Source organism: Panthera pardus, unplaced genomic scaffold (genome assembly GCF_024362965.1).
Source record: "Panthera pardus isolate Hobbes unplaced genomic scaffold, ASM2436296v1 HiC_scaffold_26, whole genome shotgun sequence".
In the NCBI taxonomy this organism is placed as follows: domain Eukaryota; kingdom Metazoa; phylum Chordata; class Mammalia; order Carnivora; family Felidae; genus Panthera; species Panthera pardus.
Genome location: NW_026526832.1, coordinates 29,359,364 through 29,385,543, shown reverse-complemented (window position 1 = coordinate 29,385,543; position 26,180 = coordinate 29,359,364). Strand labels below are relative to the sequence as shown.

At 42.6% G+C, this 26,180-nt stretch overlaps 2 protein-coding genes across 3 annotated transcripts in view; one reads left to right on the top strand and one right to left on the bottom strand.

Moving 5' to 3' along the window:
- Window positions 1-2,862: 2,862 nt before the first annotated feature.
- LOC128773687 (uncharacterized) lies at window positions 2,863-13,904 on the bottom strand. 2 transcript variants are annotated; one of them, XM_053891147.1, is made up of 3 exons: window positions 13,651-13,904; window positions 12,140-12,694; window positions 2,863-5,091 (listed from the first exon to the last, which is right to left on the bottom strand). In XM_053891147.1, the coding sequence occupies exons 1-3, from the start codon at window positions 13,683-13,685 to the stop codon at window positions 4,980-4,982; spliced, it is 702 nt and encodes a 233-aa protein (XP_053747122.1). In that variant the 5' UTR covers window positions 13,686-13,904; the 3' UTR covers window positions 2,863-4,979. The 2 variants fall into 2 exon arrangements, 1 of the variants encoding a protein (XP_053747122.1); XR_008418101.1 differs by lacking the exon at window positions 2,863-5,091 and adding an exon at window positions 8,602-10,192 and having other exon boundaries at window positions 12,140-13,819.
- A 19-nt stretch (window positions 13,905-13,923) lies between these two features.
- The window catches only part of DDX1 (DEAD-box helicase 1), a 36,634-nt gene continuing 24,377 nt past the window's right edge, over window positions 13,924-26,180 (top strand). Inside the window, exons 1-10 of the mRNA XM_019451572.2 lie at window positions 13,924-14,016; window positions 16,875-16,926; window positions 17,212-17,275; window positions 18,164-18,193; window positions 19,148-19,244; window positions 21,458-21,505; window positions 23,269-23,352; window positions 23,581-23,664; window positions 24,034-24,110; window positions 24,804-24,876. Coding sequence (XP_019307117.1) covers window positions 14,001-14,016; window positions 16,875-16,926; window positions 17,212-17,275; window positions 18,164-18,193; window positions 19,148-19,244; window positions 21,458-21,505; window positions 23,269-23,352; window positions 23,581-23,664; window positions 24,034-24,110; window positions 24,804-24,876 — 625 coding nt within the window. The 5' untranslated portion in view covers window positions 13,924-14,000. The remainder of the gene's footprint in view (window positions 14,017-16,874; window positions 16,927-17,211; window positions 17,276-18,163; window positions 18,194-19,147; window positions 19,245-21,457; window positions 21,506-23,268; window positions 23,353-23,580; window positions 23,665-24,033; window positions 24,111-24,803; window positions 24,877-26,180) is intronic.

Sequence of the window (26,180 nt, the reverse complement as noted above, 5' to 3'; positions counted from 1 at the left end):
TGATTGTGTTTGTCACTGTTACGGATTAACCCTTTTTTGCTTAAAAGAGAGACTGCAGCTTATTTTCTCCAACAAAATAGTAATTTTCTCAAGGAAAAATTCTCTGGATAAATAGCCCTTTCGTGAGCTATAATTTTTTTCCCCTATGGTTGTATTGAAATTACGGTCAAGTCCAGTTTATCCTTGAGTTTCCACTAATGAAAACCTACAATGGAGATATTAACCAACAGAACAAGGATTCAATGAAGCTGACGAGAAATTAATAATGTGTTTGGTAGGGCAAAGTATGAACTGAAAATGTAGAAGCTATTACACCGGGATCAGACACTCTCTACAAAGCTAAATTAAACACCGAGGATTAAGAACCATTTGAGGTAGAATTATTAAATGTCTCTCAATTTTAATGACGTTAGCTCTTCAGTGGAATTTCACAGTCAACTGTTTCCTGGAAGTCCTTATCATTTTAGGTTTCTCTTTAAAGAAAAATGTATACCAGATGTTAAACTCTAAAGTTTTTTTTAAGTTTAAATTGTTATATTCTGATACAGACATGAGATTAATGATTTTAAAAAGAAGCTTTCCAACCTAATTAAGTCCTAAAGGAATTAATGAAGAGAAAAATTAAAGGCATTTTAGAGGAGACACAAATCTTTACCAAATTTAGGTCACCAAGTAAGAAAATAGTATGTTAAAATCAAATGTACTGATATGCTAGAAATTGCTCTAGAATTAACATTGAACCCAAGAGATAAAACTCAATAGTTTTGTAGTGAATGCACATTTATAGAATGTCATTTCTTCGACCCAGTGGATCTTGTACAATCTTCCAATTCCTTCCCTCCCTCTGGCATAAACTCTAGGGTCTGGAAAACCTCCTTTTGAATCACAGCTCTGTTATGGAATAGTTTTACTATTGCTTTGCACATTCCATTTAATCTATCTGTGGCCTGGTGTCCTAAAGTAGGAAGACCTAACGTAAGGCATTGTTCCCACAAAAATTTTCTCCTTGACCAAACTCTAGATGGGCTGTCTGAGTCTTCTTGACTGAGCCTCAACCTCAGTCTATTAAAATCGGTAGATTCTCAGCACAAATGATCTTGTCAACCACCTTCCCCTGCCATTAAAAGACTTAAACACTAAAAGTTGCTAACATCTCCAGACACATCCCTAAGATGGTCCTAACCCACCCCTCCCCCACCCCAACGTGCCTGTTTGAGACAGCCGGCCAACGCCTGGGTAGGTCCCAACCACTCTCTCATTCTCTAAAATGAGCTTACAATTGGGAATCCTCCCTCTGTCCCTTTGGCACATATATGTAGCTCCTGCAACTCTTTCTCAAGGACCCGAAAGCTTCCCTTTGAAATGCAATCCTCAGCAAGGACAGGGCCTCTGTCTCCCAGTCTCTGTGCAAGATAGAATCCTAACTTCTGATAACTGGCCAGCTAACTGACACAGATGACCTGATGTGCATCTCCACTGACCAACCTTTGCACTGCCCTGACTTTGCTCAAGCTTCCACCTCTGCCCTTCCCTATCCTCTCATTTGCCCTTTAAAATGCCCAACCACCTCTGCATAAGTCAAAGTTTGGTCTAGTTCATGCAGGACCCTCTTCTCTAATGCAACAGTCTATTACTGATTAAAACCTGTCCTTACCACTTCAGTGCCTGTTTTTGTTTTTGTTTTTTTTATCTTTGACAGTTCAAGATGTGAGAAGAAATTTAGTAAAATAAAACATAAAATGAAGTAAGTAAAATAATAAAGTAGACATCTAAGAATAATGCCATGAAATCAACATGACCGAGCAGGTAAGCTCTAAAAATAACAACAGAAAAATGAATTCTAAAATAATCTTTCTACATATGTGGTCCAGGGATGCCTTCACACATCAAAACGTTTTTATTTTTAATTTTTTTAAAGACTTATTTTGTGAGAGAGAGCATGCCTGGGTGCATGCAGGCAGGGAAGAGGAGCAGGGGGGCGGAAACAGAGAGAGAGAAAGAGAGAGAGAATATTAAGCTGGCTTCATGCTCAGCACAGAGCCTGACAAAGGGCTCAATCCCATGACCCTGGGATCATGACCTGACCCCAAACCAAGAGCTGGATGCTCAATGGACTGAGCCACCCAGGCGCCCCCATCAAAATGTTTTTATTTATTATTATTATTATTTTAATATGAAATTTATTGTCAAATTGGCTTCCATACAACACCCAGTGATCATCCCAACAGGTGCCCTCCTCAATGCCCACCACCCACTTTCCCCTCCCTCCCACCCCCTATTAACCCTCAGTTTATTCTCAGTTTGTAGGAGTCTCTTATGGTTTGCCTCCCTCCCTCTCTAACTTCTTTTTTCCCCTTCCCCTCCCCCATGGTCTTTTGTTGAGTTTCTCAGGATCCACATAAGAGTGAAAACATATGGTATCTGTCTTTCTCTGTAGGACTTATTTCACTTAGCATAACACTCTCCAGTTCCATCCACGTTGCTACAACTGGACAGATTTCATTCTTTCTCATTGCCACGTAGTACTCCATTGTGTATATAAAACACAACTTCTTTATCCATTCATCAGTTGATGGACATTTAGGCTCTTTCCATACTTTGGCTATGGTTGAAAGTGCCGCTATAAACATTGGGGTACAAGTGCCCCTATGCATCAGCACTCCTGTATCCCTTGGGTAAATTCCTAGCAGTGCTATTGCTGGGTCATAGGGTAACTCTATTTTTAATTTTTTGAGGAACCTCCACACTGTTTTCCAGAGTGGCTGCACCAGTTTGCATTCCCACCAACAGTGCAAGAGGGTTCCCGTTTCTCCACATCCTCACCATCATCTATTGTCTCCTGATTTGTTCATTTTAGCCACTCTGACTGGTGTGAGGTGATATCTGAGTGTGGTTTTGATTTGTATTTCCCTGAGGAGGAGTGACGTTGAGCATCTTTTCATGTACCTGTTGGCCATCCGGATGTCTTCTTTAGAGAAGTGTGTATTCATGTCTTCTGCCCATTTCTTCACTGGATTATTTGTTTTTCGGGTGTGGAGTTTGGTGAGCTTTTTACAGATTTTGGATACTAGTCCTTTGTCCGATATGTCATTTGCAAATATCTTCTCCCATTCTGTCGGTTGCCTTTTAGTTTTGTTGGTTGTTTCCTTTGCTGTGCAGAAGCTTTTTATCTTCATGAGGTCCCAATAGTTCATTTTTGTTTTTAATTCCCTTGCCTTTGGGGATGTGTCAAGTAAGAAATTGTTGAGGCTGAGTTCAGAGAGGTTTTTTCCTGCTTTCTCTTCCAGGGTTTTGATAGTTTCCTGTCTCACATTCAGGTCCTTTATCCATTTTGAGTTTATTTTTGTGAATGGTGTGAGAAAGTGGTCCAGTTTCATTCTTCTGCATGTTGCTGTCCAGTTCTTCCAGCACCATTTGCTGAAGAGACTATCTTTTTTCCATTGGATACTCTTTCCTGCTTTGTCAAAGATTAGTTGGCCATACTTTTGTGGGTCCAATTCTGGAGTCTCTCTTCTATTCCATTATTGTTAAAATATCAATACTACCCAAAGTGATCTACACATTCAATGCAATCCCAATCAAAATTGCACCAGCATTCTTCTCGAAACTGGAACAAGCAATCCTAAAATTTGTATGGAACCACAAAAGACCCCGAATAGCCAAAGTAATATTGAAGAAGAAAACCAAAGCAGGAGGCATCACAATCCCAGACTTTAGCCTCTACTATAAAGCTGTAATCATCAAGACAGCATGGTATTGGCACAAAACGGACACACAGACCAATGGAATAGAATAGAGACTCAAATTGTTTTTAAATGCACATTCCTGGACTACATTTCAAATGTGAGCAATCAAAATCCCTGATGGCTGGACCCAGGAATCTGCAGTTGAAAGAGCTCCCCGGAGTAATTCTGATCTACTTAAGTTTGGAGATCAGTGGTCTAATTGATTAAGTAGAAATGTACAGGTGAAAAATTTCTTCTAAACGAGCAGATAGGGCATAGTACATATTCTGTTGGCCTTAGCACTTATTAGGTAAGATATCTCATATAAAACTGGGGGTGCAGGGGGGGTGAAAAGGGATCAGGTATGGAATTATGCCCATTTTCAATCAGAACCTCAAAGCACCTCAAGTCTTCCAGTCCTTCCATGGGGGGATACGGTCCCTTGGATAAATGCATGAAGCATACATGTCCCCTCTTCTTGAATCTGCACTGGGTCTATGCATGACTGTTCTTACATCAGAGCCCAAACTTCAGGGCCTAGCAGCTTCTGTTTCCTTCCTCTTAGACTCTGGAGCTGCCAAGAAGTCCCTGCTAGGCTACTGGAGAGAGAGGCCCAGCGGAGAAGCTCCAAAGTGAAGTGACTGGCAGCATCCCAAAGGAATGGACTTATTCGTCACCTTGCTGCCCCTCCTGTAATCTTCTTTCTCAGCTGATGCTAACACCACTCACCCAGCGATCCCCACTAGAAACAGAGTGGTACCAATGCCTTCCTTCCTCTCTCATTTACTCCTCTTCCTCTACCTACCGCCCTCTACCTGCCCCCAGTCAAATCCAACTCTGCCAGCTTAATGATATTGCCCCTACCTGTCCCTTCCTGTCTGACATTCTTTCGTTGTCCTGGTTCAAGTTTCAGTTACAACTTACATGTGCTACTGTGATAACCTATTAGTGGTTTACCTCCACAAATGCATTCTTCACAAAACCACCAGAAAGAGTTATAGAAAATAAAAATCTGATCAGATCCCTCTCTTGCTTGCTTAAAATCTGCTTCATCCACAACAGTGGTTCTCAAATAGTAGTTCCCAGACCAGCAACACCGGCATCATTTGGGAACTTGTGAGAAATGCAAATGATAGGTCTGCTAACCTCAGACCTACCGAAATCAGAAACTCTGAGGGAGGAGGGCCCCATGTCTGCATTTTAGCCAGTCCCACAGGCGATTCTGATGCACAGTGAGGGCTGGGAACCACTAATCTACCGTATTAAACCAATCTTCTTCATTTGATATACGTAGTCCTCCCTGATCCAGTCTAGGTCCAAATGCTTTAGGCTTCTTTGTATCCATTTTATGATTTGTACTTGACATCTAAAGAATGGAGAAATAGTAGTTATTTTCCGGTGTAGGAGCTCATCTCCAAAACTGTCCTCCTACAATCCCAGCCTCCTTTTTTCTAGCCCTTTGTAGCTCGTCCATGTAACCAGTAGGATGTTGTGGCAATGATGGCATGAAGCACAAGGCAGGGAAACAGGGAGTGGGTAGTCGAAGAACGTAGTTGTAAATAATAGCTATGACCACATGATCAGTTTCAGAACTGTGGACTACAACTGCCATGAGTGTTTCTCCCTTATTTTGTTATGAGTGTGTGTATGCTATATATATGCACACACTAAGCTAATATCTTTATATCCTTTCCTCTCTTATCCCTTTGTCATGTAACATAAGATGTACTTACTTCATGTCATAGTATTTAAGAATTGCTAACTTTACATCACGATATTCAAATTACATGATATCAAGAACAGTAAACGTCATGTAAGGACTTTGCATCCTCACCTGGGGAAAGGGTCAGTGAGTTATCAATAGTTATACACAGGACGGTTGTGCCATGTTAGGCGGGAGCGTGACCTTGTCATTGTCTTAGGAGATTAAGCATAGTTTAAGAAGATACATATGGGTGCCAAGTTGACAAGGTGGATTTGCGATGCTTAACTTTATGCGTCAACCGGTCTGGGTAAAGTTGGGCCTCATCCAAACAGTGGAAGGCCTTGACAGAACACGATGCTGACCTCCCTCAAGCAAGAGGAAATTTTGCCAGCAGACAACCTTCAGACCCGAATTACATTATCAGCATTTCCTGGTTCTCCAGGCTGATAACCCATCCTTGTAGATTTTGAACTTGCCAGCCTCTGTAATTGCATGAGTCAATTTCTTAAATCTCTTTCTTCATATATACACATTCTATTGGTTTGTTCTCTGGAGAACTCTAATACATGGCCACACAAATTTATACCCTGTCCCACGTGCTTTTCTTGTAATGAAATGTTGCCACTCATACTTCAAATGCTACTATCTAGAATCCCCTTGAACCTGGACAGACCTTTGTAAGTGCCCCAATTAAGAGAATGGAGAGGAAGGGATACTGCTCGACTTCGGGAGCTTGGTCATTAAGGATTACCTGGTCCTTGGGATGCTGCCTTTGGAATAGAACCATTATGTTGTGAGGAAGTCCACATGGAGAGGCCACCGCTGGCCAACAGCCCCAGCCAGGGCGTCAGTGACATGAGAGCATCAATTAGGGTGTGTGAGTGAAGGAACCTTCAAGTGATCCCAACACCTACGCTTTGAGTCTCTCAGTTGAGTCGACAGATATTGAAGAACAGAGGTAAGTCATTCCTGCTGTGCCCTGCACAGGCTTCTCACCCACAAAATCTATGAGCATCATAAATGGATATTTTATGCCACCACATTTTGGAGTAATTTGTTATGCAGCCAAAGTAACTGGAACATCACTATTCAGAGCTACGCTTGAAGCAGCCTCCATGAATTCCCAGTCCCATTATTGTAACATCATAGGAACCTATGACCAGGTAGTATAAATTTCCATATTTAGAATTATTTTCTCCAGGCATTTTGAAGAATTCTTGGCCATCTTTCTTATTGGCCCTGCTTTTTGTTTTTCAATATAGAAAGTTGTATTGTTGCAGCCAAGTTCAAATAAAAATCACAGACCTTATTAACAAGAAAACCTGTGATCGGTTTCAGAGACAGGAAGGAGGTACACGGAAGTGAGGACACTAGGAAGGAGGCTAAGAAAGCAACCCTGAAGCCTGTGTGCAGATGCAAGGATGGCTCTCTTCTGCAGGTAATGGAACTCAGGGGTCCTAGCAGATTCTGGGCAGCTGGACTCAGAACATTTTTCTGGTGCATAGTCTGTTCTTAAACACCCACAACCTCCAGGCCATGTTCTCTTGCTCAGCCTCCAAGTACAGCGCTATCTCCCCAAGAGCCACCGGCATCACTCACCGGGGCTGATGAGCACTCAAGATGGCGGGCGTGGGAGGGAGAGTAACATTCATGCCTGCCGGCCAGTCAGCACCCACCCATAAATCATGTCCTTGCCTGGCTTGCTTATAATGAGACCGACACAGTTAGTGAGATCTCTTTTTCTGTTTTACAGTCCCTCTGAAACTCATCTGGGTTGTCCTTTGTCTCCCTCTCCTCATATATCTGGAGTGATGGACTTTATGGCCACTTCTTCAGGGGATAGAGAATTATAGATCTCTGGATTTATGTCTGTTTTCCAGGCCCCCTCTGGTCTCTGCACCATAAGGTGAATGCTGGGGCAGCGAGAATGATGTTGCATTCTAATAGATCTGGACCAGTTTCTGACAGCTTATTTTGACGAAAGCATAAAAATTCAATGATTGTTGCTTGGCTTAGAAGCTGCAGGAAATTCAGAAGGAAAAAAAGAGGATGTTTAAATGTGAACCTCCCTCTCTCCAAACTGCTTTCTGAGTCAGGAAAATTGAGAAAAACCAGGTAAGCTAAGCCAACAAATTTAATGACAACAATGGCTGGTCTAGAAGGAACATGATTTATCCCAGAGGATGCTGTAAAAACATACTGTTTCCTGATTTTGAGGGATTACCACCTGCTACGTGAACAAATCAGAGGTCTGTTAGGGAAGCAAGGGGCAGGGGGGGCGGTGGTAGCTGGCCTTGAAGATGGCCCCCAAATGATCCTTATCTAACTGGTATTCACACCTTTGTGTGTTTCCACACTGAATAGGCCTTTGTGACCAATAAACTATTGCAGAAGTGACTGTGTGGTTTTGATGGCTAGCCCATGAAAGATATCACTCACTCTGCCTTGTTTTCTAGGACCACTTGTTCTGGTGACAAGGGAGTGGGGTTGGCAGGGTACCAGCAGCCATATCATGAGAACTTTCAAGCAGCTGAGGAAGAGGTCTATGTGGAGAAGAACAGAAGCCTCCTGCTAACTGCCACACAGTCATGACAGCAAGCCACCTTTATAAGCTGAGCCTCCCTCCCTAGCCCCAGATGACGGCAGTCCCGGCCAGCAGACCAACTTCAACAGCCTGAATGACTCCCAGTGGAAGTACTCAGCCATGCTGCTCCTGAAGTCCTGTCCCACAGAAACTGTTAGTGACAATAAATGTTTACTGTTTTAAGTCACTAGATTGTGGGGCAATTTGGTTTGCAGCAAGAGATACCTAACGGGGATATATAAATTGGGATTAGATTTGGCTGTGTGGGACAAAGAACCCAAAACAAACAAGATAGATGTTTATTTCTCCCCCATGTAAGAAATCTAGAGTCACAGTTTTGGCTAGTATGGTGCTTCTCACTAGGAACCCAAGCTACTTCTCTCCTTTTGTTCTGCCATACTCTGTATATGGCTCTCTTTTCGTGGTTCAGTATGGCTGCTCAAACTCCAGGCCAGCCAACAGGAACGAGGAGGAGGAAGGATCTACCACCTCCCTTAAGGACGCTTTTGCGTATATGCCATTGGCCAGAACACAGGCCAGTCCCAGGGAGGCTGGGAAGTCCTTATTCTGGGCAGCCAGATGTCCACCTAAGAGTCAGAAATTTAAGAAAAAAAAAAAAAATAATAAACCTCAGAGCAAACTAGCAGTATTTGCTAGCTAGGGATTGGCGTTAAACAGGATTTGCTGCTAGGTGCTAGCTTAGCTAAGTCTCCGTAATAACCAGGAATGTGCCAGGAAGATAGGTGTGGTTATGCCACTGATGTCCTCAAACTCTTTGCCAATTACTGCATCAAAAGAAGGGGCTTATTTCCCCTTTTTATGAGTCTAGGTTGGTCATGTGATTTGTGTTGACCAATAGAATTTGACAAAAGTGACATTTACTATTTCCCAGGCAGATTTATGAAATATGCAACATCTGCTTTCTATTTTTAGAACACATCCTCTTGGAACCCCACTGGCACCTGAGAAGTCTTTCTTCCCTGGGACTAACTTTGCTGTGAGAAGATCCAAGCTGGCCTGTGGAGAGAGTGAGTACATGTATAGGAGCACTGTGGCCTCACACATGGCTGTGAAGTCTTCTCAGATCTTCCAGCCCAGCCAGACTCTAGCTGATGGCATGTGAGTGAATGACCCCAGATCGTAGAGCAGAAGGACCAGCCAGCTAAGCCTTGCCCCAACTCCTGACTCACAGAATCATAAGCAAATAAACTGGTTGTTGTATGAGTTTTGGAGTGGATGCTACACAGCAACAGATAACTGAAACTTAAAAGGAAAGGCTCTTCTAAGGAGAGGAAACAACATAAGAAAATACACAGTGGTAAGAGGCAATCTGGTGTATGCAAGGAATCCTACATAATTTAATACACTAGAGGGTGAAATGACCCCAGGTTAATAAGCCAGAAGTAAGCAGGAGGCTGGGCATGGAGGATTTGGTGTGTGGCATCCTAAGGAGAGTGGATGCGGGACCCTTAACAACTATGAGCTGTATCAGAGGAAAGGGAGCTTCCTGGTGAAGGTTGGTCACATCAGGTTTACTGAGAGTGGGATTCAGGATCCAGAGCCAAGTACTCTAGAGTCCTCCCCTCTCCCTGGGGATGTGAAGGCAAACTCCCTGGGTAGCATTTGAAGAGGCAGAAGCTTGTGGTTTCTTGTGTGGAATGATGGGTGGGTTTGTATCATATGAGGAAGGACTTGGGTTTATATACTGAATTTATCACCTTATCGATCAACTTCTTTTACATTAAAATAACTTCTCTCCCTTACTGCTTCCTTCTTCTTGGAGGCTGGATCCTTAGGAACTAGGCAGCTTGATTTATCTTTATCAAGAGCCAGAATGGAGTCTGGGAGGGGGATGGGTGCCAATGAAAGGACAAAGTAAACTATCTGATTTGACTTCTATTTCCTAGCCTGGTTTCAGGGTCACTTCCTCCACCATGTACGACACATTTCATTCTTATTTTTGGTTGTAAGGAAATGACCATACATTCAAACATTGTTGTCGATGGTGCCTTCACCATCCGGGCCAAAATGTCTCCTCCTCCTTAGAGTCACTGTTGGTTGCTTATCGCTGTATTCTAGATCACTTGAAAAAAATTTCTGAAGGATTCATTACACGAAATCCATCCCGATGAATGCTTCATCTCCGTTCTTTTCTGTACCTGTTAGGAATGTGTTGGGCTGCAAACCAGAGAGAATTATCAGTGGCTTAACTACATAAGGCATTCTCAAACCACAAGAGGTCTAGAGGTAGACGGATCTGGGCTGGCAACTTGTATTACATTGTCACCAAGGATCCAATCTTCTCCCGTTTCATGTTTCAATAGCCATAGGACGAAGCTTCCATCTTCATGACGCATTGCCGCCTGTACAGGTCCCGTGTCCGTGGGCCAGGAGGAAGAAGGTCACATGCCAGTCCGGATATTCTGTTTTTTTTTGTTTTTTGTTTTTTTTTTTTTATTTATTTTTGGGACAGAGAGAGACAGAGCATGAACAGGGGAGGGGCAGAGAGAGAGGGAGACACAGAATCGGAAACAGGCTCCAGGCTCCGAGCCATCAGCCCAGAGCCTGACGCGGGGCTCGAACTCACAGACCGCGAGATCGTGACCTGGCTGAAGTCGGACGCTTAACCGACTGCGCCACCCAGGCGCCCCTCCGGATATTCTGTTTTAAAGAGTCCTTACGTGGGGTTTCCACTTACACCTTTCCAGGCAGAACTGGGGCTCATGGATCTCTCTCTCTCCAAAGGAGTCTGCAAAGTGATTGTTTTGTTTTGTTTTTCCCAGTCTGTATAACACAGAAAGGCAAGGAGGAAGAGGACAGCGTATGGCTTTTGGGTGGCCAGTCTACAGAGTCCTTCCCTGGGCCCCTGCTCTTTATGCTGTCCTGGCTATCTGAAAGACATTATTTCTCATGTCTGTCTTACTTGCAAAATCAACCAGGTGTTTTCCCGTGGAGAAGAATAGCTTACTTGAAAACACACAGCACAATCTTTCTGGGTGCATGGGTAATGTGGTAACATTCCACCATAACATGATTAGCAGGGTCATGTTACATAATACCCAAGTACATAGAATGTGGGGTTCTATGTAAGGTTATAGAAATAAATCCCCAGGGGGTGGGGGGCAGTCCCAGCTGGTAGTTTTAAATCCAGTGCAAACTTTACTAGGCTCAGCGGCAGTTTGGGGCCACCTAGTGGTGGCTGTCCTCCCGCCTAATTATCTCCTGGTAGCTGGATTTCTGGAAGTAGGCCGGGATTCTAGCACTGTTTCCTAATAGTAGACCTCCATTTTATCAGATTGTTCTGGGAAGGGTAGACCAGCAGGATGCTGGACTGGGAGCACCCATCCTCTATTTCTTGGTTTAGTGAAGGAATTGCCTGCCACTTCTTTGCCTGGCCTTGTCCTTACCTGCCAAGGTGGGTAGCCAATCACATTTTATCCTAACTCACATAATTGAGGGTATTACCACACGCAAACACACACACACACACACACACACACGCACGATATTTATTAAAATGGTATAGTAAATGAGATAAACTTGATAAGGCATAAGGAGAAAACATCATTCATCACCTTGAAACCCTCTCCATGGGCTCTTTTCCTGACCTAGGTAGATGCCTCTGGCATCTTCTAAAGCTTTTCTGGTTACTCTCAAATAATGAAAAGTTGTCTGGTTACTTTCATCACAATTATAGCCTCATTTCTGTAATTAAACTATCAAGTCCAGGGGCACCTGGGTGGCTCAGTCAGTCAAAGCATTCTGACTTCTGCTCAGGTCATGATCTCACGGTTTGTGAGTCTGAGCCCCGTGTCGGGCTCTGTGCTGACAGCTCAGAGCCTGGAGCCTGCTTCGGATTCGGTGTCTCCCTCTCTCTCTGCCCCTCCCCCACTCTCTCTCTCTCTCTCTCTCTCTCTCAAAAATAAATAAACATTAAAAAATTTTAACTATCAAGTCCAGTGTCATGATCAAAATTCACAACTTTAACCAAAATTATAGCTTCCTTCCTCCCCGGGTTGGCCATAGGGTGGAGTGTGGTCAGTCTCTGCTCTCCCCTCTCCCATTAGCTGTTGTTTCTGGTGTCTGGCGAGAGATAAAGTCACGTGTGGTGGGGAAGGTACCTACCTCCATCCGGCTGGCGTCATAGTGATCTGGTTCTGGTGCTCTCTGATTTTTTTCTCTGAGGGGGTACTTTCTGTAGGTGTTTTGGAGATTCTTTTGCTGGTATCTTCCAGGTCTAACTCACATAAGGCAGGTGATCTCTCTCCTCTGGTTAGAAGGCATGTACAACAGGGTTCTTTGGGAGTCCCTCTGCTGTGTCTTTTAGCTCTCCAGGCAGCTCTCCTGAGCACATTGCCTTTAAAGATAGCTTCAAGTCTGTTCCCAGAGGTCCGGTTAGCCCTTGGGAGAAAAATCTTATGTGTTTCTGCCTCAGGTGTTAGAAATGTGGCCCGCTCCCTCAGCAGCCTGGTCTTCCGCTTTGTCCTTTCCTGCCACATCTTCTCACAGCATGCCTTATGCTTCCCAAACCCCAGAGAGCAAAAGGTCTCTGAGTAGTGCCCGGAAAAAATACTTTCACTCTTGAGAGAGGAAAAATGCCATAGGGTGTCAACGGTTCTCTTCAGAGAGACCTTTTTTCTTATACCTTCAATCCTCTCATACATATTAGGTAGGGAATGGCTAAAGGACCAAAAAGCAGATTTCAGATTTCCCTTTTGCAAATGCTGCATGATATGGGAACTTCTGTCTGTCTTTGGAATGTGGCATCTATTTAGAATTGCCACACTGCATAACTCTCAGGGGTATCATTTGTAGAAATGTGTATAAAACGTATGACAACATAGAATATAAGGGAAATGGTGCCCCCTGGAGGTGTGAAGCTGCAGGCTTGAATGTATTGTCCCTGGCTGTTGGAGCTTCAAGAGAATCCGTTACATGTAGCAGTAATAGAGCTAACACTTATATATAGTTACATGTGCTATGCTTTACCTACTTAATTCTCCCAACAATCCTATAAGACAGGGACAATTATTCATGGATAGTTTACAGATGAGTAAACTGAAGCCCAGGCTTGCTAAGGTTACACAGGTTACTCAAGGAAGTAGGGATCCTGAATGAAGCTGGACGTCTAACTCCACCCATACACCTTGCCTAAGGAGTTTCCTTTTCTCCAGGGCGGTCTGTGGTCAGCTAAAGATGGTCCAGCATGCACCCTGGAGTTAAGCAGATGTGGCTCGGATCCCCCGCTGCCGTTTAGTAGCTGCAGGTGGCTTTACATGAGTTACTTAACTTCCCTGAATCTCTGTGTCCTCAAGGAAAGATATTGATACTTCCTGTGCGTAGAGGGAGGATTAAACATTGATCTTTTCCCATCTCTCTGCAAAGAGAAGGGAGTCAAAACTGTATGGAAGTCAAATAAACTTGATATCATCAGTACTACATCAAACAACAAAACGGACGTTGGGAAACCTAAATCAAAAGTATTACGTGAATGCCTACTGGGTGCAGACCCTCACTGGTATAGGTTTTGCGGGCAATGAGCGCAGTGCATCCTTTCCATCGTTCACACACCACAAGGCCCTGCTTTTTCAGAAGTCGGGGTGCTGAGTGAGGCAGCGGAGAGGGCAACGTCTCACCCTCTGATCATCCAGGACCATTGTGTGACCTTCATCACATAACGTCTGCTTCCTCACATGTGGAAAAGTGGTCCCGATGACACATGGCATGCTCTAAACAACAGATAACTATTATCGCGGCTAATGACGACGGGTCCTGGCTACCTACGAAGGCGAGGTCCGGCTGAACCTGGTCAACGCGCTGCGGGGGCCAGGCCGGGCCTTTCTTTCGGCCGGAACCGTTCTCCCCGGCCTGAGGTCCTACCCGGACTGGGAAAGCTGCAGGCCGAGGGCCGGAAGCGCGCGCTGCCAAGAAGCGTGTCAGTGCGGAGGGAGGGAGAGCGAGCGGAGCCGCGCAGGACGGGGCGAAGATGGCGGCCTTTTCTGGTGCGTCTTTGGAGCGGGGGCTGGTGCAGGCGGCTCCATCCACGCCGCGGCGCCGGCAAGCGGGCGGGAAGCCATTGGGGCGGTGGGGGCGGTGGGGACAAGTGCGGCGCGCTCCGGGAGGGAGCTGTCCGCAGCGGTCCCCGAACTGCGGGGGGACCAGTGGCGGCCTCCGCCTCGGTGTTGGCGAGTGCCTTTCTCTGCAGGTGCTGCCCGCCGGGCCTCCCCCTGCACCCTCTCGCCTTTCTCCCCCGCCGTCGGCCGGCCTGCCTGCCCGGGCACCCGCGGCAGCGAAAACGACGCGGCGGCGTAGCGCTAGGCCTCCGGCCTGTCGTACGTGGCAGTGGCGCTCGGGAGCCCTCTTCTGCCCGCGCCGGTTCCGGGCCTGGCCAGGCCGAGAAGCAGCGGGGCGTGGGGAAGGGTCAGTCGGAAATGCCCGTCCTGCCTCTGTCCAGTCTTTTCAGGCCTTCCTAAAACGAAAAGTCGCAGGCACACCTCTGATCATTATTTGTTGCCAAACGCTGCTGTAGCAACATTAACGTTCTATGTTGAAGCATATTCGCAGACATACCAGCCCAGCATACATTTTGGAAACTCATTTGTTCTTAGTTGGCGGTACGATGCCCTCCTTTATTCCAAACAGTGATTTGAGGTGGCTGATCTAACCCCAAAGTTGTCGTTTTCCCGTCTTCTCTGTCCTCCTTTTTACATCCAGTTTTAGAAGCTGCCATAAGCCTTACGTATACGAAAGGTGGCGAATTTATGTAGCCATATACGTATCAAGTGAGGCCTACTGTCTTTTGATGCACTTAACCTATGAAGATGACTTCAGATATAACACAATACTGTACTTTCTTCGGCTTACACCTGCAAGAAGATTAGGAATTCCACGCCTTTAGTCACGAGACGCGATTTCTGATTTGTTTTAGTTGCATCTTATAATAGGAGGCAAGGGGAAATGTACTTAGACTGGTAGCTGTTTTTCTTCGCCCAACTCTCCTGGAATAAGATGTTAGAGCCAAGGTGCGCAGAGCAGTTTCAGATTGTCATTTTATTAGGTTCACTTCTTTGGAAGTCATGCGCAAATTTCAGTGATGTTAGGGTGAAGGACTAGAAGAGTGTGTGATACGAAATAAAGACAAGTAGGATTACAGAACATGAATATTCCTATTGTTCCCTTAAATATTTAAGTGTTATCTTTATAGAAAACATGGTTTCAAAGCAAACATGCAGAGAACATGACCAGAATGAAAGAAGAAGTTGTCCGGGGTTACCCGGCCCAGGTCATGATCTCAGGGTTGATGAGTTTGAGCCTCCTTATCCTGCTCTGCGCTGACGGTGTGGAGCCTGCTTGGGATTCTCCCCCTCGCTCCCTCTGCCCCTCCCCTGCTCCCTCTTGCTCTCTCTCTCTCAAAAAGTAGATAAGCTAAAAAAAGAAAAAAAAAAAAAAAGAAAGTTTGGAACTTGCTGAAAGCAGTCTCTGGTTACTACTTGTGTAACAATTTCACCAGCAGCCTCAGCTTGCAGTATACTCAGTGCAGCGTATTTAAGACTGTCTCCTTTTTTCTAGCAGTTTGCATTTTAGAGAGAATACAGCTAGACCCTAATGGGAACAATTCTTAGAAAGCTCTGCTTGGATATACAGCTTTAGATCTTGATTACTTTTTTGATTTGTGGATTTTCCTGGGGAGATTTAGAGGGAGGAGAACCTTTTTTGGAAATGATTTTCATACTTTCCTATGTCATTAGTACTTATATGAACTAGTTTACTATGTACTAAAATTTTAGTGTTCTACCTGTTTTGCTGTGTTACTTGCTAGGGTGATTCTTCTCACCAAGTGCAAAGAAAAAGCAGTTTTCGCACTGGATATATTCAATTTATAGATTTATGCCATTTCACAATTATAAGAAATAAAAAAGTTCCCTTAAAAATTAAAAAAATCCAAATTGGTTATCCCTGGGGTTTAGGAATGTTTGAGTATTATTAAATTTTTCATAAGAATATATGTTTTTGTAATAGTAATAAAAGCTGCATTTGTGTAAATGGAGACTTAAAAATCACTTACTTGGAAGGGAGGTTTACACAATCCAACTAACTACTCCATGTGTGCCAGCTACTACAGTTCATTTGAGAAATGACAAAAATGACAAGATTCAATCAGAAATAACCCAATCTATTCATTTAGGACTGGCTTCAAAGTGAATTATTTAAATATGAGAAAAATTAAGAACAGTAGTTCTTCAGCTGTGATTTGTAAGTATCCAGCTTTTCACAACTGGCCCCGCCCTTTTCAGTTAGTCGGAGTTTGATCCTGGCTGCCAATAAGCGTGGGCCTCTCTCTCCACTTGTCTGTTCACTTTTCTCAGGTCGCTGAGGCTAATCACATGGTTCTCAAATAGTGAAGATGCATAACTTCCACATTATTTCTAGATGAAACAACCAAAACGTTGGTCAAGATAGAACCTTCTCTCCAAGTCTGGTAGATTTTTCTTCACTAGCCCTAGGAAGGAAGGACTGGTGGCTACTGTGTATCGAGTGACGACCATGTATCACATATTTTCATCTATAATCTTCCATAGCTCTACAACGCAGATACTACCAGTCTGATTTCATGTGGAGAAAATAGGTGTATAGTTTTGCAAGCTGTAGAGCTTGCCAAGGTCACATTGCTAGTAAGTGACAGTTTATTCGTGAACTCAAGTCTTTCTCCAAAACTATACTCTTAATGGTGCCATACGCAGGAGGTACTAAAGAACAGCTGTGCTTCAAAGCCTTTCCCTGTTCTCTCAACAGTCCTTTTAAGAGCAGTATGATTTCAATTTAGTGTGCTCAACTTCTTACAATTGATTTTTGTTTTCAGAGATGGGTGTCATGCCTGAGATTGCTCAAGCTGTAGAGGAGATGGATTGGCTGTAAGTACATAAAACTTAAATGCACCTGTGACAACAATGTTCAGTAATTTAAGGAGTTGCTAGAGATTCTATCAAAAATTTTGGAGTCTAGTTGGTAAGTAAAATTCAGTTTTTTTTAGGATTCTCTTATTCTCTAGAAAGCTTCCCTTTTATACTTTGATAATATTTTTAGTTGGAAAAGATGGGTACTGTTTACCAAATAAAATTCTCTTTTAGATTTATAGTTTAGCATGACTTATTTAGCTTTTTTACTAACTCGAATTCTTCGAAATACGATTCTTTCAGTCTCCCAACTGATATCCAGGCTGAATCTATTCCACTGATCCTAGGAGGCGGTGATGTACTTATGGTATGTTTACATTTGGTGAGGTCTTTCTGGGTTGAGGACACACAGTTCTGGGACTGTTTGTGACCACTTTTAGAGCTCCCCAAGCTTGAAAATGATACTTTCACCAAATTACTTTTATTCATACCGTATTCAAAGTACTGAGGTAGAAGTTGTAGGGAACACAAAGGTGGATTAGATACGCTCTTTACTCTTGAGAAGCTGAAACCCTGTGGCACAGTAAGACAGGTACACAGGTAAGTGTTGTACAAGAGGCTCTACTTGGGGAAGTAGATATTGGACAAAGGAAAGCTGAGAGAGAAAACCTTATATGTAGAGAGCATATCAACAAAAGCAGCGAGCAGGAGGTTGCAGGAGTTGACCCCTGAGTAATTCAATTAGATGGTAGCATAAAATGTGTGTGTTGGGGGCGGGGTGTGTAACTTGGGGTAAGATGGGAAGTACATAGTGGGTCAAATTACTTGGGCTCTTTCTCGAGTATCATGTTAAAGAATTGATATTTGTTGGCAGTGGGGCTCATTGGACATTTTTAAGTGGGGATGTGTTACATAGCTGTAACCGCGTTGATGAAGACTGATTTGGTAGCAGCTTGTAGTATAGCTCAGAGTTTAGATACTGGTAGGATACTTCTGTAATGATCTAGGTTAGAATGATGAGGGCTTGGATTTGAACGGTAGCAGTGGGAAAAGAACGGGAGAGCAGATTCTTGAGCGATGGGAGAGAAGTGACAAGATTGGCAATAGAGTTGACTGCAGAAACCTGAGTCATCTGGAGGCACTGTGACAATAAAGGTAGCTAGTGAAGTCTTAAAGATTTCTACGTAGTGTCATGTTAATTTGGCTTTCCTAATTGGCAACTTAAATGATAAAATCAACTTTTTTTTCCATTTAGGCTGCAGAAACAGGAAGTGGAAAAACTGGTGTAAGTAACGAACTTAAATTGATTTACTTTGTAAGAGTTATTTTGTTTTAAGTTTATTTATTTATTTTGAGAGAGAGAGTGCAAGCTCACATGCACAAGAGCAGGGGAGGGGCAGAGAGAGAGGGAGAGAGAATCTCAAGCAGGCTCCATTCTCCATGTGGCTCTCACGACTGTGAGATAATGACCTGAGCCGAAATCAGGACTGAGCCACCCAGGCGCCCCTGTAAGAGTTAATTTTTAAAGTAAGTTTGAACGTAGCTTCTGCTTTGAAGTATTTAATAAAACGACCTTTTCCAAAATGTAAGGAATTGAGGGGCACCTGGGTGGCTCAGTCGGTTGGGCTTGCGACTTTGGCTCAAGTCATGAGTTCCGGCCTGCTTGGGATGCTGTCTCCCTCTCTGTGCCCCTCCCCCACGCTCACGCTGTCTCTCAAAAATGAATAAACACTTAAAAAAATGTAAGGAATTGATTGCCACCGAGGGTGATATTCTTGTTGCCCCCTAATTCTGAAATAGGGTCTACAAGAGTATACCTTTAAGAATAGTGAAGTTTTAAACTGGTCTTGTATAAAGAGTTGTAGTATCTTCTGTATTTATACTTATTTCTGAATTTTAGTGCAATGGCTCTGTAATAGGCTGACAGTAGGGGTTGCTCTCCTGTTGGCCTGGACCAGAGAAGTAGTGTGTCAGCCGGGAAAGTAGTTTCCTGCTTTAGTTTAGGCTCGTTATGCAGGTCCCCTTTGTGTATTGTTTTGGGCTATCAGCTGTCTCCTCTTGCCTTCATTTAATCAACTCTTATTACCTTGCTCATGTTTTGGGTTTGGACAAATGAAATTAGAGTAGCAGTCTGGAATATGTAATTATTGAATGTGCATGCATAGCTTCTGTAATGTCTGTTGTCAAACTGTCATTAATATCTGAATGCTAATGTAGAGAACAATTGTTTCTTTGATAGGCTTTCAGTATTCCAGTTATCCAGATAGTTTATGAGACTCTGAAAGACCAACAGGAAGGCAAAAAAGGAAAAACAACAATTAAAACCGGTGCTTCAGGTAATTTTTGCATAGTAATATTTACCTTTTGCATAAAAATAGTAATTCTCATTCTTGGCATTGACAGACGGGAGGTCAGAGTGTGCATTTTTATTGTCGATATCTGAGGGGAGAGGTAATGGCATTTGGTGCCTTGGAAACCAGGGATACTGAATGTCATTTACAGCATAAACAGTGAAAGGTTGTCCCTCCTAGGGGCGCTTGGGTGGCTTAGTTGGTTAAGCATCAGACTTTGGCTCATGTCCTGGTTCGTGGGTTCGCGCCCTGCGTCAGGCTCTGTGCTGATAGCTCAGAGCCTGGAATCTGCTTCAGATTCTGTGTCTCCCTCTCTCTCTGCCCCTCCCCCACACTCGCTCACTTGCTGTCTCTGTCTCCCTGAAAAATAAACATTAAAAAAAAGATTGTCTCCTAAAATACTAGTGGTGCTCTCTTTGAGAGAATAATACCCTTATGTCTAATATTGAAGATACGTTGGTGCAGTATTTTACAAAGGTATTAAGGATTTTATTAAAAAATTGATGGAGTAAAAATCCATGATGGTGGGAAGTATTGCCTTCCACAGGGAAAAGAGGCATGCATTTTCCCTTTAAGATAAGAAAGGGGTCCAGGAAGTTAAAATGTAAAGTATAAATTTTAAACTCAGTTTTAGTCCCATTTACTTTGAGACTGGTCTTTTACTAGGATTTCTGGTCCTATCTGTGCCATGAACAATCTTACATCAATTTCCTCATCTGTAAATTGTGTTGCTTTTGTTAAATGGTTCTGAATTCCATTCTACCTTGAATAATTTATGGTTTTGTTAATACTTTGACAAAATTTATTTTAAATTTTAAATTTAAATTTTAAATTTTTATTTAAAAAATTTTTATGTTTTAAGTCCTATTTGTTTCATGATACAAAACAGCATTGTGGCAAAATTGCAAGCTTAAGTGGAGTGAACTGGGTATATCAACATTTTTCTTCTCAGTAATTTAAAGATACAAAGTTGCATAGTCCATAGAATGAACTCATTTGTAGAGGAATTGCGAGGTAATGGATATGAAGTCTTTAGACTGTTGGCCTACTTGAAAGTAGTTTCAGAACTTGTAACAACAGTAAACCATCATTTATGAGAGATGGTGATACAGGAGCATCCTTCCAAAGGAGGATAACCAGAATGGTAGTAGTTTTGAATATCATGGCCTGTGAGAAATAAATTAGATATTTATTGATTTAAAATATTTATTTATTTATTTAGAGAGAAAGTGCGCGAGTTGGGGAGAGGCAGAGTGAGAGGGAGAGAGAGAATCCCAAGCAGGCCCTGCCCTATCAGCATGGGAGCCTAGTCGGGTCTTGACACCTTAAACTGGGAGATCAAGAAACTAGATGTGTAAACATAGAGAAATAAGTAAAAAAAAGTGTTGGGATAATTGTTAAATCATTGAAATCATTGAAGGGATTTGAGAGAAAATAATTGTTCTAGAAAGGAGCAGGACTAATTAGAAATAACCTAATGAAGATTTCTGTGTAAATACTTGCTAATTTGCTCTATTGAGCCCACAATGAAAGAGAGAGCCTCAGAGGAAGTTACTTCTCCATCAGAGTGTTTAAACAGATGATAGATATCATTTGACCACAAGTAATCTAGGAAAGATTTCTACATTGGTCAGGAAACTGGGCTGGAAAACATGTAGAGTTCTCTAGCTATTACAATTCTTTGGTTATCCATAGACTATTAAGGTGTTTTAGAAAAGGAAAATGCTGATCCCATGCAAGGGAGGAGGAAAAAAAAAATTGTGACTTTTGAATGTCTTATGGACTTAATTAAAATAAAGAACTTTTCTTTTAAAAATGATAGTGATACTTAACTACATCTTGATATGTTGGTCATTTATTTCCATTATGATTGTAATCAGGTTGTTTAGTTACCAAAACTTCATTTATCAGTGCCTTCATAGTTCTTACAGGGATCAGTGCCTTCTACTACAAAGTGCAGTGAAGGAAGTGAGGAGAAAAGGTTTTAGCCCAGAAGGCCCGTGATTATTGCCTTTGACCTGTTTCAGTTTTCACTTTCAATTTTGCCTTGAATAAAAACGGCAGAGCTTTTACTTGTACATTCCAAATAATGTATAAAGCCATATTAAATCCAGAGGAATTAAGGTATGTAAAATATAAAATGTTTGGCTTGTTTTTTAGAGAGTTTTCAATTTCATATGTTTGTAACTTATTTTTAGTGCTCAACAAATGGCAAATGAACCCATATGATAGAGGATCTGCTTTTGGTAAGTGGATAGATTTTTCCTGACCCAAATAGGAAACTTGGAAATTGCAAAAGATAGAGGTGTATTTGTTTAATATTTAAAAACATATGTGTAAGAGATACCACAGAAGAACGTCAGTAGACAAAAACAAAAAAGTGCAGAAAGGACACTTGCAGTGTTGATGACGGATGCAGAAACCATATAAAATGGTAAGGGGTCTCATGTAGATAACAAGTTACCTGTTTGGTAAGAAAGATAACCCGTAAAGAAAGTGGCCGAAGGATGTGAATCGGCAGTGCCCACGAGAGCAGATCCAAATGACAACAGTCGTTCAGAGACAATGTTTACAGATAGCAGCTAAGTGGAAATTAAAGTTGCAGTGAGGTGTCGTTTTATACCCATTTGATTGGCAGCAGTCGAACAGAGTGATAACCAGCCTATCAAATTACTGCCTTTCTGGAAAGCAGTTTGGCATTGCTGGTTAAAAATATGTGTATACTTCTGGAAGGTCTAGCCCATTGTAGTATGAGTGCCCGTATGTGAGGATATACATACAGAGCTGTTAGATGTGGCGTCACTTGTAAATGGTAAAAACTGACGAGAGGATGAATCCCATTACTGCCCAGAGATTGGTTAACAAAGATTAGGGTGTATCCGAGGACCATCGTGTGGCCTTTATAGAGAATGAGGCAGAACTGTAGTGTTGACTTGAAGAATTTTCGCCAGGTGTGGGTGAGAACGGAAGCAGGATACAAAGAAGTAGAGGGAGTGTGAGTAATCACGCCCCAGACAGACCAACAGAACATGTAAACTGCTGCTCTCCACCACGTGACTTCTAGTTTGTATAAAGTTTCTATCTGTATGCATGCGTAAAGAATTTTAAATATAGAAATTTTAAGGATTTGCCATTGCTTAGATAACTTTTTAAAGAGTTTAAAGTTTTATGGAACATAGTACCCATACGAATAAGAATTTATACTTTGAATAAATAATTTAATTTCTGATGAGTGAAGTAAAATGTGTGATGAGATGCTTTTCTTGAGGGTTTGTTGTACGTTCAGGTAGGGAACTGGCGTCGTAAGCCTGAGCCGGGACAGAAGTTACAGTTTCTTTCCAGGACAAATGAAGGCTCTATGCTTTACTTAGAGCCAGTAAGCGCTGACAAGCACTGTGACTGCCCATAAGGTATAATACAGAACATCGTTTAGTAGGGTCCTAATATTAGCGAATGACCACAGGTTTATTTATTTGTGCTTTTCCCCGCTTTCTCTGCGGTTTCTGGATCCGTGGATTGGGGAACGAGCCAGAGATAGTTCCCGTTTTCCTTTTAGTGTCGTATTTGCTCAAGCTCTAATTTAAGCATAAAGTCAGAGCAATAGGTATTGACGAGTGAGTGCTGCATCACCTCGTAGTATCCATTTCTTTAAAAGACTCTAGACAAGGATTGTCTGAACACATTTGTGTTGGTGATGCAGCTGAGTTATCGGTGTGAGTGAGATTAGGTGCCGTGGTGACTCCTTTCCAGACTTGATGCAGTAAAGTCTCACCTGAGTTAATAGATGACAGTGTAGATAACAGTATAGAAACTAGTCCGCCACATGGCCAGGGCCTTCCAGGGGATGAATAAGGGTGATTACCTGTAGGGAAGATCTTGTTACTCAGGATCAGTAAGTCTCAGCGTCTGGAACATTGCAACAAGTGAAAGAATTATTTTATTGGTGAGACTGAATGCTTAATTTATATAATTGTACTGACGTGTTTTTTTGCGTTTTTCTCAAATCCAGCAATTGGGTCAGATGGTCTTTGTTGTCAAAGCAGAGAAGTGAAGGAGTGGCACGGATGCAGAGCCACTAAAGGGTTGACGAAAGGTATTTAAATAGCATTTGTACTTGTCTCAGCTTGTGAAGTAATGTATTAATACATGAGCTTGCTTTCTGTAGCTTTAAGTAAGGATCTGAGAAGATTTCTAATGTTACAAAAAGACAGACCGCTCTTCATTTGGAACATACAAATTGTAATTCAGAAACAATGGGAAAGTGGCTACATGGCAAGTGAATCCTAGGTGTGTATAAACCTCGGAGTATTTGCCCTTACAGGAAAGCACTACTATGAAGTATCCTGTCACGACCAAGGATTGTGCAGGGTTGGCTGGTCTTCCATGCAGGCTTCCTTAGACCTCGGTAAGCATTTCTAAGATAAACTGAATTTACGGATTTATATTTGTGGATCGTTGACATTTATTACAGTGGGGAGCAAAATAAATAAGCATAACCATATAAAGTTTATATTTTAGAAACTTGGACATAAATGTATGTATACTCACTGTGTTCCAAGAGGATTTGCAGTGTTAAGAAGTACATACTGTAACAGTATAAAATGAGGAGGAACAAAGTTAAGAAAAAGAGTAAAGTTAGTATGAATAAATATGCACCACACAGGGTAGCATAGATGCTTCAAGTTATTGTAGATTTGTGAACTTCTTTTATGGGCGGAGTGTTTAGTTTTACGTTTACTCTTAACCAATAAATAACGTGTATTTTAAAATCTAGGTACTGACAAGTTTGGATTTGGCTTTGGTGGAACAGGAAAGAAATCCCATAATAAACAGTTTGATAATTATGGAGAGGTAAGTTGTATTCTCGGCCTAATCGTGGCATTACTAAGTTCTCTTGCGTACTTACTTGATCACTTGTGACATGACTGAGGATATAAAAGTGACTCTCAGATTCAAGTGGATTTTCTGAGTGTATTCCACAGAAAGGTCAGATTTGGACTTCAGTGAAGAAATGTTACAAAATGAGCTAAATATTTTTCCCTGTGGCCATTTATTAGCCTTTCCAAATATACTACTTTGTTTTGTTTTCATCCATTTTGATTTTGGCTTTGACTTGAATGCATTATGTTCTTCTCATTTCTTGTTTTTGATCCTGAAAATCTAATCATGAATCTAAACGTAGTTTTTAATGTGGATGAGCCCGAGTATCCTGTTGATTCTAAAAAGCCTGTCAAGATGCCTCTGTTGTTACATATGATATGCTGTAATGGGCATTTTTGTTTGTTTTGTTTTTAAAGATTTTATTTTTAAGTAATCTCTATCCCCAACATGGGACTCAAACTCACGACCTCAAGATCAAGAGTCGCACGCTCCACTGACTGAGCCAGTCAGGCGCCTGAAATAATGGCAGTTTTAAACACCTACATTAGGGCCTCAAGGAATTATTTTAAAGAACTGATGTGTACTTTTGATGTAGCTGTATGTGAACTTGTGACTTTATGATTTTGCTTCCTGTTAACAGCACTTGACTTTGTGCTTTTCTAGGAATTCACTATGCACGATACCATTGGATGTTACCTAGATATAGATAAAGGGCATGTCAAGTTCTCCAAAAATGGTGAGCTTTCTGTGGATTGTCTTATTAGAGAAAATACATGATAACAAATATTTATAACTTATAATTCCCTTACCCTCTTCTTCATTTCTCCCTCCCTGTCTTACCTTTGAACCAATACTTACTGAGCATTTCCTGTATGCCAGGCACACCGGGAGGTGCCAAAGATGAGTAGAAGATGGAATAGACAAACACGTTTAGTCTTGTGGGGCTTACCTACCGGTGGGGGGAGACAGAGGCACAATGGGCCAGGTGGGAACGAGTGCCCCGAAGGAGATTGTAAGCAGGGTAAGGGGATGGAGGGTGATAGCAGTCTAGGGCTGTGCTACTTTCACAGGGTTGTCAGAAAAGCCTTCTCTGATAAGGTGACATCTGAGTAGCAATCCGAATGCGTCGGGTGGTGAGCCGTGCAAAAATCTTCCAAGTGTTTCAAGCAGAGGGAACAGTAAACGCAAAGGTCTTGGGAGGAAAGCGTGCTTGAGGTATTTGAGTAACAGCGAGGAGGCCAATGGAGCTGGAGAACACTGGGCGTGGAGAGGGGTGGTAGAATGTTAGGTCAGTTGAGGTAGTGAGGCCAGGCCACGTAGGATAGGGCCTTATAGGCCATGATACAAACTTTCTGAGTGAGATTGGAAGCCTGATTGGTTTTGAGTAGAGAATTGGCATCTTTAGCCGTATCATTATGGCTTCTGTGTTAAAAACAGAGTGGTGAGGGTGGTGGCAGTAGATAGGGAGCCATTTGGATGCTGGGGTTTCTATTTGGGGTATATTAAATTGGAGGTACTTCCTACACATCTAAGTGGTAAAGCCAAGTAACTGGTTAAGTGTGTAAGTCAGGAGGTCAGGGTTGGAGATACATCTTTGGGAGACATTGGCTTAACGATGAGTTTAAAGCTGGAAGACTGGATGAGATCCCTTAGGGAAGGAGAATAGATGAGGAATAGGAGAGATCTGAGGCCTGGGGTGTTCCTGTGGTTAGAGGTGGTTAGATGGAGGAGAATGCAGCAGAGGCGAATGAGGAGGAGAGCCAGCAGGAGAAGCAAGAGCGGTTGAGGTCCTGCGGTCCAGGTGAGGAAAGTATTTGAAGGAGGAGGGAATAGTCAGATTGTGTCCAGTGCTGCTGATGGGTGTAACCTGGGAAGGTGACGGATGAGATTTGCCACCGGGTTTGGCAAGAAGGTATCACTGATGAGCTTGAGAAGGACCTCTTTTAGTGAGCGTGATGGGTGAGTTGGGGGAGCCTGATGGGGGATCACTTGAGTAGAGAATGAGATGAAATGAAGTGACATGGTGAAAATGGAGATCAG

Bases quoted from the DNA above. Each gene is read 5' to 3' on its own strand.
- LOC128773687 (XM_053891147.1), bottom strand. From the start codon at position 13,685: ATGAAGGTCACACAATGGTCCTGGATGATCAGAGG. The intron at 12,695-13,650 runs GTGAGACGTTGC...TTGGTCCTTTAG, and splicing joins TGGTCCTGGATGATCAGAGG to CCATTCCCTACCTAATATGT. The intron at 5,092-12,139 runs GTAGGTACCTTC...TCCATTCTTTAG, and splicing joins ATGACGCCAGCCGGATGGAG to ATGTCAAGTACAAATCATAA.